This window comes from Podarcis erhardii (assembly GCF_964252035.2).
Source record: "Podarcis erhardii genome assembly, chromosome: 6".
NCBI classification, from domain to species: Eukaryota; Metazoa; Chordata; class Lepidosauria; order Squamata; family Lacertidae; genus Podarcis; species Podarcis erhardii.
Window position 1 is genome coordinate 70437877 of NC_138510.1, and position 12109 is coordinate 70449985.

At 42.3% G+C, this 12109-nt stretch overlaps 1 protein-coding gene across 1 annotated transcript in view; it reads left to right on the top strand.

Annotated features, from left to right (window-relative positions):
- The first annotated feature begins 1636 nt into the window (after positions 1-1636).
- Positions 1637-12109, top strand: part of PRKACB (protein kinase cAMP-activated catalytic subunit beta) — a 59231-nt gene continuing 48758 nt past the window's right edge. The window contains exon 1 of the mRNA XM_081866072.1: positions 1637-2073. Coding sequence (XP_081722198.1) covers positions 2028-2073 — 46 coding nt within the window. The 5' untranslated portion in view covers positions 1637-2027. The remainder of the gene's footprint in view (positions 2074-12109) is intronic.

Sequence of the window (12109 nt, forward strand, 5' to 3'; positions counted from 1 at the left end):
TGTGCTTAAAAGTTATGGTATGTACACAACCAAAATAGAATTCCTCATAAGAATAAAACCTTGATCTCTAATATCAGATTACTAGAGAGCAAAAGGGTATAGTTACTCAGCAATTTAAAAAATGTACTCTGAATGTGTTCAAAGCCACTTTCTTTTACCACAATAAATAATTATCATAATCATAACAGTATTCATGTGTCTGTGTTTCAGGTTTCAGGCCCTAGTTCAAAAACAAGCAATCATAAAACAACATGAAAAACTCAATATATAGAAGGAGCAAAAGCATCATTAATCATTATTTTAAAACTTTAGCAACCTTCATCGCCACAGATGTAAATCGTGACTTTCATCATTGCAAACCATACTAAACAAGAAAGGTTTAATTGCCTAGTTTATTTACATTTATATAAACCACCCCTCGTCCCATAGGATCCTAAAACAGGGAACATATAATAAAATCCATATATCAACGTAAACATCATTTTAAAAAATCACATTTAATCAAGCAATTCAAAACTATTCAATTTGCCAACTTCCCACAAATGCTTGTGCGCACGTGTGTCTAAAGCCATTGTTTGAACAGTGTCAGTGAGGGAGACAGCTGCATCTCCATAGGCCGGGAGTTCCACAAATGGGGGCCACCACAAGGAAGACCCTACCCCTAGCTGATTTTTTTGTGTGGCAAGATGTTAAATAGCCTGTACACTAAAAGAAAGAAGATCTTGTTCCTTGCACCCTCAGATGAAAACAGCATCCATAGCAAGGCCTCCTCTGAAGACCAAAGTGTGTGGGCAGATTCAGATGGGCAGAAGCAGTAGCCCTCCAACTTCCAAACTGTCCAGGCCCGGAAAAGGGGATAACAACAACCACACTTTGAAAGGAAGAAATCCAAAACTGGCGAAGAATGCACAGTATTGGTATGGCATGACTGCTGCATTTTGCATCAAGTAAAAAGCTTCTGGGCACTTTTCAGAACCGTTCCGCCACATACTGCACATACCATGACCTAAATATGAAAGGCAAACAAGAAACCTGTAACTGCAGCAAGATCCATCTTCAGAAAAAGGCCAGTTGGTGCATTTGTTGGAATCTGGAGCAAAGCTGAATCCAGGAGCAGTCCAAAAAACAACTGCACCCAGTGTGTCCAACAGAAATATCTCCCAAAGTGTCTTGTCTGGATTACACCTTTCCCCAACCTCCCTTTTGCCCCATATCCCATCTCTCACTGGCTTCAGCATTAACAGTATAGATATAAGTCTCGAGCACAGGATGAGGCATCCCAAGCCAAGGCGCGTTTATATGATCCATAAACCAAACTCCCACAAACTTCCATGGGTTCATCTACTCGGGAGGAGGAGTGGCAGCGGAGCGCGAAGGGCGCGTTAGATCCGCTCCTGAAATAAGTGCGGACTTGGGACTACTGCTGCAGCCGCTTGCAAGTGCGCGTGAAGAAGGCAAGAGCTGAGGGGAAAAAAAAAAAAAAAGACTGGTCCCTTCGGGTGAATTATTTACTCGAGGGCAAAAGGAGGTGCGTTGTGGGGAAGAAGAGTCTGAGGGGGAAAGCGGAAAGCGAGGCCGGCAGGGGGCCTCCTCCTCCTCCTCCTCCTCCTCCGCAAAGAGCGTAGCCCCGCCAGGCCGCCGGGCAGGCGAAGCCGGAGCCCTTGCGAGCGTGAGGAGGAACGGCTGAGGAGAAGGAGGAGGCGCTTCAGCGGCCGTCATTTCCGCCGTGTATGTGTGTGTGGAGTCGGGGAGGGCAGGCGGACAAGCGGAAAGAAAGGAGGCAGGACCCGGAGGAGCCCTCGCCGCCTCCGACTTAGAGGCCGCCCGGAGCCCCCTTACTAGAGCGAGGGGGAGAGGAGCAGCCGAAGGCCGAGCGCTGAGGGGAAAGACCGAAGCGGCGACGCCACACTCCTTCCTTCTCCGCTTCTTGCCGGCTCCACAGAAGCCGCTCGGGATTCCCGCCCTTCTCCCTCCCTCCCTTTCTTCCCCCCGCTGGACGGACGGAGCAGCCCGCCGGCCTCCCGGCCATGGGGAACGCCGCCACCGCCAAGAAGGGCAACGAGATCGAGAGCGGTGAGTTGGAAGCGGGCGACAAAGACCGGGGGGGGGGGGGGAGGCAGGCCGGCTCTCCGCCGCCGCCGCCCCGCTGCTGCTGCTGCTGCTCCTCCTCTCGCCAAGGTGCACCGGGACGGGCCGTGGCAGCAGCAAGGCCCTGCGGCCTAGTCTGGCGGGCTGCGGCAACCGGTGCGGCAGGCAGGCAGGCAGGCCGGCCGGCCCGCTCGCTGTGCCCCTTTGGCGCGGGGGTTCTGGAGGAACTGCTGCAGCCACGTCCCGCTCCGGGGGCTTCGGAGTAAGCGGGTTAACCGGTCCCCTCGCAAGGCTCAGGGGCAGATGCAGAGCCCCCCTGCCCGGGGGGGGGGCAGAGGAGCTCCGTGGACGCCCCCACCCGGAGGCCGCTGCTGCTGCTGCTGCTGCGTGTCCCCGGCATCCCCACCTAGGTGCATCCCTCTGCTTAGGCCGGCCTAGTCCCAACCCGGAGGAGGCCAATGAATGGGAGCGGGTGGGGTCTATTCCTTCCGCCCCAATCGCTCTTGGTAAAATTCTTGGCCCTCGTCGTAGGAAGAAAAGCTTTTCTTTCGGCAACCTTGGGGTGAGGGGTGGGGGTCGGGGCAAAGCTCGGGTGCAAACTGTGATTTTTGTTGGGCGCTTGTGTGTTTTCTCCTCTTTTCTCCCCGCCTCTTCCTTCCTTACCCTCTCCCCCCCCCTCACAGCAGAAAAAAGGCTTCTGTAGAAAACTCCCTAACCTTTCCCTCTTATAGTTTTTGTTCTCTGCTGTTGTGGAAACAGTTTATTCCGAGCTCCTCCTGCTTTGGAGAAGCAGTCTTCTGTTGCAGCATGTTAATGTGTTGTGAAACCTCTCTCTACAGAAAGCGAAAGAGACCTAACGCTAGTAAAACGATTATTATTATTATTATTATTATTATTATTATTATTATTTTGTCGTGCAGGATCTTGGTAAGCTGCATTTTGTTTGGGATTGAGAACATGGCATAAAAGAACACAAGCAAAGTGTTTAAGCAATTGCTGGCACTTCTCATTGGAGATTAAGGCCTTGCTAATACACTTACTTGGGAGTAAGTCCCATTGAATTCAATCAGGCTTTTGAGTACATGTGTTTAAGATTATGAGGTGGATTACTAATATGAACTCTTGGGGTTTTGAGTGTTTAGTTCTATTTGCTTGTCTGCAGTAGAAATGATTTGGAGTGTTTTTGATCCTCAGCAATTTTTGAGATGGGCAACTTTTATTCATTAGCATCTGTCTCCTTTTGTGGATAGACAAGTAATTTTACATAAAGATTGTTTTGGTTTAATAAAATATGGTTCCTCAGAATAAAGCCCTAAATGTTACTTAGTCCAGAGATGGGGAACCTATGACCCTCCAGATGTTGAACTAAAACTCCCATCAGCCCCAGTCAGCATGACCAGTGGCCAGGGATAATGGTAGTTGTAGTCTAACACCTGCAGGGCCACTGTTGCCCACCCTGATGTAGTCAAATAAAATAAAATCCTTTCTGTTGAATAATCAAAAGCTTAAACCAATTTTAAAAATAAGCAAATCTAGAGAGAGAGATGCATGCTTAAAAAGTAGAGTCCTGTGCATGCACCATTAAATTCACTTGAACTAACTTCTGGTTAAGTGTGTCCAGTGCTGAAGCTTTCATTCTAACTTTGAGGCCTTGAGGCCTTCATTGTGTTTGATTTCAGTGGGATTTAAGTTGCCTCCACCAGTTAATAGCATCTCCAGAAGGTGCTTGTTCAGCTGTAACACCTTGCAAAAGTGGGGTGAGAGAAAAGTAGCTTGTTGGGTACTACTGGTCTGAGAATGCCACACTGTAATGCCTGTGTTCAGAATGGGCTGTCATGTTGATGCAGTGTAAACTGATGGTATGCATAGGAATAGTTTTCTTGTCAATTGGTGGTTTCTGGTATGCTGAATCAATGCATGCCTGACATTTGAAAAAGCCTCTGGCTTCAAACCTGTTTCCTGGGAGGAGAGACTCCCTTTGGGGCTTTAGTCTAAAACTACCTTCCCTGCCATGCTGCCTCTTCGTGTGGCATCAGTGATGGTCCTGGTGAACTGTGGTGCCACAGGCCCTTAATTTTACTTTGACAGCAGGGGTAGCCAAAGTGTTGTCATTTTGTTGGACTATGACTTCCCTGACAATTGATCGTGCTGGTTGAGGCTGATGGGAATTGTAGTCCAAATACCTTTGGCGGGTACCATCTTGGCTATCCCTGCATTTGTGAATCAAGCAGCATATTCTTGCTCAACCCTCTGGGCACAGTTCTGCTTCTGCTGAGGGTATTCTGTGTGCTGGAGGTGGGTGACATTCACTTTGCCTTCAAGTGAAGGACCTGCAGCATTGTAGTATGTTTGGGACAGCTCTAGGCTGTTGCATGTGTACTCTATAGGGAGTTAGGCATCCTTTTAAATACGCTTGGTCCCTATGAGGATTCTCTCCTCCCTCTATCCATGCATGTGGTGTTCAGGTCTGTGATTTCCGGAACATTTTCTAACACATGCCCAAATCTAGCATGGATTTCACTTGTTCTGCATCACAACACACCCCTTTCATATTAACGGTGTCAAATTGTAGTAAAAATGCACATGTCAGATTTCTTAACTTGTCAGATCTGTACCAACTGTCAGGAATGCAAAATAAGGCAGTGGTAGCAATATTGTGCTGTCTCAAAGACGCTTTCTAGAATTGTGAATTTGTAGAGGGTTGAGAACAAAAGGAAGTACCACTGCAGCGAGAGGGGTTGAGGGATTCTCAGTATATGAAGATTTGTGAATGCTTTGCAAGCGTTGAAACTGAGGTTTTTCTGCTATCTGATACAGTGACTGTTGCAGTTTGCATTGTTATAGAACTACTCATCCTTGTCAAAATAGCTGCCTAAGGAAACAAATCTTACAAATTTTTGTTATAAGTTTACACAACATGTTAGAAAAGCTACAAGTTTTGAATAAGTTCTGTAAACTGACAGTGGAAGCGGGGGAGGGCAGTGATTACTTTTAATCCATGTCCTTTACATATTAACATCTACTGAAAGCTGTGATTGTAAAGATCAAGGCCATGCTACAGTATCCGAAAGACAATGAACAGTGACTTGATTTGTAGTCTACTTTATATTTGCACATAAAGTGTTTGAGAGCTCTTACTGCAACTGTGGTCAATGTAAACGGAAACAATATAATTGTAGCACTTAGTAGTAAAGCTAAGATAATGGTATCTTACTGTGTATTGCTGAACTTTTATCACCCATGGTGCATTTAGTATGGCTCTGGAATATTTTTAGTAGTGTTGGTTATTTATTTATTTCTTCAAACTTTATAGCATTAGTAGAAGAATGCAATCCTTTTTTTACTTTAGTTCTGGATATGGATGCATGTTCTATGTTGTGTAAGGTAATGTCTATTACATATTGTACTTGAACACAGAAAAATAATTTCCATGTATTTCTTTGCTAAACAGTCTTAAAGCAATATTGCCATTATGCATCTGAACAAAGTTCCAATTAAGTTCAATTGATATTGGTGGGACCTGCTTCAGCACTTCTAAAAAGGGGGCTTTGCCTTTGAGGTCTAGGATGTTGGGTCTGAGCAAAAACTACATTTACAAGTACTATTTAAAGGAAAACTTTCTGCAACTCAGTGAATACTTTTTAAAAAGAGGGATCCTAACTGTAATTAGAAATGTCATTGCCTTTAAAATACTGTCCAGATAAGTAGCAGTATTAGTCTATGGCATCAGAAAGCACATTTACGCATTGTTAGAAACTCAGATATATAAGCTAGACACCAAATGGCTCCTTAAACTAGGAGTAAAGTTTTCAAAACAATGCCTAGTCGTCATTTTTGGGCCAGACAGCTTGAAATTTGTATTTTTCAATAGAACTTTTTAGTTCTTGAAATTCATTCTGATTTTGCAGATAAAATCTAGCAGATAGAATTCTACCGGATGTGTTGCTAGTGTGTGAAAACAGTCAAGACCCAAGGCATGCACCTCCAGATGGTGGAGACGTCAGGGGCCATCCTGGCACCTGGGCATCCTCTCTTGGTCGCAAGTGGCCAGTAGTCAGGTGCAAAATGCTGGTTACATGGTACTTTTGAAAATAACACATTTATTATAGCACAAGCTTCTCTGAATTACAGTCCACTCCATGCAATTGATGAAGTAGACTGTAGTCCATAGAAGCTTATACCAACATAATTTTGTTAGTCTTTAAGGTACCAGAAGACTGTTGTTTAAAAATACTGGATGCTTCTTAAAAGAAAATGAGATAGAATCATAGAGTAATTGAATTGTAGAGTTGGAAGGGACCCTTAGGGTAATCTAGTCCAACCCTTTGCAGTGTTTAATTGATAGATGAATTAGAACATATAGAGTTATCGTTTTGAGATAATGAACTAGATCTTATTCCAGAAGACACCTTTCCTGTTCGAGAATTGCTTTCTTGATGCACACAGTGCTTACGTTTTTTGTTATATCATGGAGTTTGGGTCACAAACCTTTTCACGCAAAATAAAAATTATATAGGACCACAAGTGAGGGCAGCAAGAAAACTTGATGGGTGAAGGGAGTGAATCAAATACCAGAAGAATTCGTCACTCCCAAGACTTTTCTTTTTCCCACCCCACACTGGCCTTCTGAAAACTAGGAGCAGATTAGGAAGTATATTGAAAGTGCTGCAAAACAAATCAGTATTGCTAGAGTGAATTGTATCCTACTACTCCAGGAAGGCTATCCTGCACTATCCAGAAGTTATTTTTCCTCGTGCCATCAAAGGAAGTAGCCAGACTCCTGGATAGTTCGTGGTGCTGATAATTCCAAGGTTGCAGATTTGATCCCTGTATGGAGCAGCTACATATTCCTGCGTTGCAGAAGGTTGGGGTAGATGATCCTTAGGGTCCCTTCCAATTCTGTGATTCTATTATCTATGCACCTTGAGAGGAGGGGAGAAGGGACCTAATAAAGGTGTTGGCACTAGAGAAGGACTAGGAAAGTGTTGGTAGCCGATTATGCTTTCTCTCTAGCCTATGTTCTTATTTGCTCTCTCATTCTTCTAGTGCTGCTGGGATAGCTCTAGAACTGTCGTGTATTCATCATCACATGTATGCTAACTTTGGCCTCTTTGAGGAACGATAAAGTGGGGAAGTTTATTCTCATCACATGTTTTGGCACAACTCTAAAGTTTGTGCAAATAGGGCATAACTACCGGTAGTGGTGATCTCTTCATGGTTTGATTTGGAATTGGCTCAGTAGTTATCTATTTTCAAGTAACCTTTTCTCTTTTTTGTAGAGCAGAAAGTTCACCTGTTTTTTACCGTTTTCACCTGTTTAGGTTAGTGAATGTTTTCTGATTGCTGCATGCACAAAGGAAGAAATCATTGACTTGCCTTTGTAACCTCCCCACCCCCGTATACAGGACCTCTGGCAGGAATGGTTGCACATGTTCCTGAACTACACAAACAGACCCAGGGAACATATTTCTCAACTAGAATATCGCATAGATTTGGAAAAGCTTGCACTTTACTTATTCTAGTTGTTAGCCTTCTAACGATTTGGGAAATGCTTAAAGCAAATTTTATTTTTGTTGTTGTTCTTTAAGAATGAGCCTGGAAAGCAGCTTTATACATATCCTCACAGATAGCCTTAAGCATAGTTATCTTCAAAACCATTGGGTGATATCCAGTTAAGCCATACTCACTGAAATAAATTGGCTTAATTCAGTGGATCTGCTCTGAGTATGACTAACATTGGATATCACCTTCTGCCTTGTTCTAACCTATCTCTCTATCCTTATTTGCTGATACATCTAGTTCTTCCTCCAACACTGCCACCACCAGTAGCCCAAATCCCTTAAACATCTCTGCACTTTTTCCATTGCTGTGCCTGGAATTTCTTTCCAGAACAAATATTTTCAAGTAATTCTCCAGAGCTCACCAATTCAGGGAAGTCCTTGCTTAACCCATTCATCTCCATCCCTCAACTTTGCTTGCTCACATTTCATCCCTTGTTACTCTTGTTTCTTCCTCTGAACACTCCCTACTCTCAAAATATAGATTATAATTTATTTGGGGACAAGGATCTGTGAGTGCATGACCTGGCAGAGAGGAAATAATCTTGGTCTAATAAATGATGTTTTATTAAAGAACAAATCTAGTCCCCACGTTTTGGCTTTGTACCTGCCATGACCCAGCTTTGGCACATTGTGGTTTATTTCTGTTACAACTGAACCACTAAAACTGTGGTTTGATCTGTTTGCAAGCCAGGCTTTACTAGATCTTGGTTTCATCTTATGGTCAGTAGGCAGAGATTAAACCAAGTTTTCTAAGCTGAATGTAATGGGAAATTGGCTTAGCAAACCCTGGAAGTGTTGTATTATGGTGTGAGAGGGGAGAATGTGCAGACACAACTTCATCTAACAAACTCTGGCTTATTAGACCAGGATCATTATATCTGAACCAGGCCTCTGTGTTTCCTTTTTTCTTTTTCTTCAAAGTAGGCTAGTACATGATTCTTACACCCAAGACTATTTGGAATCTCCAAGGGACCAAATTGTGAAGTTGTATAAAAAATTACATTACTTTTTTTAAAACAACAATGATGTAACTTAAACACTATAGTAAAGGAAAGTTTTGGCTTGTATTTTAAGGCTGCTATAACCTAAGATGCTGTGGCATGTAGTCAACTAAATTATACTCACAGCTGACCCATTGAAATTAATGGACCTAAATTAGTCAGGACCATTAATTTCAAAGGGTCTTCTCTGAGTATGACTAATGTTGTATACAACTCTGCAAAAATAATAGTGTTTTTTAAATGTTAATAAGCATGTAAATAGCCACCTGTCTGTGGTAAGAATCTCCTTCAGATGACCAGTCAGAGAAACTGCTTTAAAATGGAAAATTGCTTTTGCTCCAGCTGTTGATGGTCCCACAAATAAGTAACATGGTATGTGTGAGTAAAGGAGCTAGTGCTTCTTACTGTACAGTCCAAGACAACTTAGTACCAAGTTAATTAGCATCACCTTCCCTTATGTAAATGTACCTATCCTTTAAGATTGGATGTTGAACCCCTCCTGCATTTGGTGTTGCCGGCTAGGGCTAGGTGCGTGGTAACAGATGAGAGAGACTGCTTTATCTGTGGTAGTGTGGAACTCTCTGCCCCCTTGCTCTTTATATTATCTTGGCACTAAGAAAGCTTTTATTTTTAAACATGCTCTTGTTTCTGTTGCTACTTAATGCATTGATTGGTGCTGCTGTTGCTGCTTTTTGTGTTTTTGTTTTGCTTCTCTGTTTAAAATATGTGTTTTTATTGGTGGTGTCATTGTTGCTTTTCTGTTTACTCTTCATGTGCAAGTCACTGAGCAACTCCTTTGTGGGGAAAAGTGGGGCTTTAATTTAAAAATAATAATAACAACAACTTCTGTGGGATAGTAACTTTGGCGGACTTATTGCCAAGGCTGCCCTTGGAATACAAATAACAAAAAAGCTTGTGTAGTGTAACCAAGAACAAATATTCTAAAACATGGAAACCTTTGCACTGTATTCAGTACACAACAGCAGATTTTTGAAACGGGAAATGCATCTAAAACTTCAGTTCATCAGAGCATTAGATTAAGCATGTATCCTATACATTTCCATAATAAAAAGATACATTTCACCATGCAGACAATTGCTGGGTTATAAAATAAGGTCTTAAAAGTTAAGTGTATAATTATGAGAGGAAGTAACTATAGTACCCAATACTGAAGTTAGACAAATCCAGGTTCCATGCTCATGCATCCTGCTAGATTAGGGAATTTCTGTGTTGGAATTGTGGTCACTGGTAACTTTTCTGTGCATCTGTGAACTCTGAACAGCTATGAACTTTCTAAAAGCACAGGGACCAAGTGCCTAAGGATGGCATCCACAGATACCGGGTGAGCTTTCGAATGTATTCACTGAATGTATTCCAAGCTTCTTTTGGAGTTCTTTTGTAATGGTGTCTTGGATTGAAATATTGCTCGTGCTTCTGTTGTTCCACTTCTGTGGAACATGCTGATTCCTAAATGTTACCATGTGCAGGCCTTGGACAGTCCATAAGATTAAAATTCCCAAGCTGCAATAGCAATTGACTTGGTGTGCAGACTACTGGAAGTTTTTCAGGCTTTGTTTTAGTGTTTTGTTGAAGTATTACTCTTAGCTGCAGTTCAACACCGGATGCATGGAATGAAAGCTGTACCCTACCACTGAACCACAGTGGACTGCTACACTGGGACCTCTCAATTCTGACAAAGATCTGTTTGCTTTCCATTCTGTGTATGTGTGTGTATCCTGTAATAACTGGTGATTGCGTGTGAATATCATAGGAATAAGTGTGTCCTAAAGGCAGTTGTGTGAAATATGTGATTGCATGAGAATTTTAAAGACTGACATACCCAAATCTCTTGATGGTCATCCTGCTAACATAATGCTGTTAGTTAGGACTGCTTGAACTTTACCTCCATAGTTATCATATACCTTTCAGACTCGAGGTGGCTTTCAGCATAGTTAAAACATTAAAACACAGCATTATGAAAGCATTTTATCATTTTCCATTCACAAAATTTACATTGAGTTTTCTTGAAATGGACGGGTCTTCTAAGCATATGTGTTTAAGATTAGGGTGTAAGATTTTGTAAAAAACAAAACAACCTTTCTATTTTGCCACAGGCCATAGATTTGATTGCAGTGTCAGTCTAACATAAAGCCAGTGGGTGCAGAAAGTAACTTGTGGCTCTGGAAGAAGCTACGCACAAACATTTGCCTTGGGATATATGTACGGTATGGTCAGTCAAAAATTCATACTAAGAAATCAGAAATAGTATATGAACTTGCACACTAATATAATCAATCTGTTTGAGCACAAGACATGTGTTGAGAACTATACTGTAGTCTACATAAGGTAAAGGTAAAGGGACCCCTGACCATTAGGTCCAGTCATGGCCGACTCTGGGGTTGCGGCGCTCATCTCGCTTTATTGGCCAAGGGAGCCGGCGTACAGCTTCCGGGTCATGTGGCCAATCAGAGCAGCGCACAGAAACACCGTTTATCTTCCTGCCGGAGCGGTACCCATTTATCTACTTGCACTTTAACGTGCTTTCGAACTGCTAGGTTGGCAGGAGCAGGGACTGAGCAACGGGAGCTCACCCTGTCGCGGGCATTCGAACCGCCAACCTTCTGATCAGCAAGCCCTAAACTCTGTGGTTTAACCCACAGCGCCACCCGCGTCCCTTATAGCAAATGTACAAAATTGCAGCTGTTATGAGTTCTGAAGTAACCTCATCATTGCATACTAAAGAAAGAAAGCAACAACTAGGATATCTGATGGTACTACTGTAATTGATTAGCTTACTTTACTCCAAAGATGTATACTTTGCACATGTGTGTGCTGGTGCAACCAGGTACCTCTCACTTTGAAAGTAATATAACACCATCATGTTCAAACTCCGGCACGTTGAACCAATTCTGTATATCATAGATGGTTTGTAGATTCAAAAAGACAATTTAAAATGGAACAAATCTCTTGAGGTTAAATGCCCTGCTGCATTATTGCAGAATTTGAGTTCATGTGATTTTAATACTTGGCCTCGCTGTGGTCTCTATCTAAGGCAGATAGGAATCATGTAGCCCTTGAGTTACAAAACTCAGAAGAGTGATCTGGATTTTTAAAGTTATAAGCAGTTCTGTTTCACTTTAGTGTCCAATAGAGTGACAAGTTACAAAACCAGAGGTGTGGCTTTTCCAGGAAATTCTGAATTGGAAAAATCTCTTATGCACATTATGGCAATTTGCAGCAGAAGATTTTCAATTTGTAGCAGAAAAGTGCCTAGTTCCCTTGAGAGTAATCTAATTTAGCATGTTTATTTTATTTGTATTTAGCAAACAAAGTCAATAATTTGGAAACTGCCAAGCTTCCCTGTATGTAATTAATTAATTAATTAATTATATGCCCAAGGCATACTTTCCTTGTTACTAATGAATTTATGAAATATAAAAAAATTAATGAATAAATAAA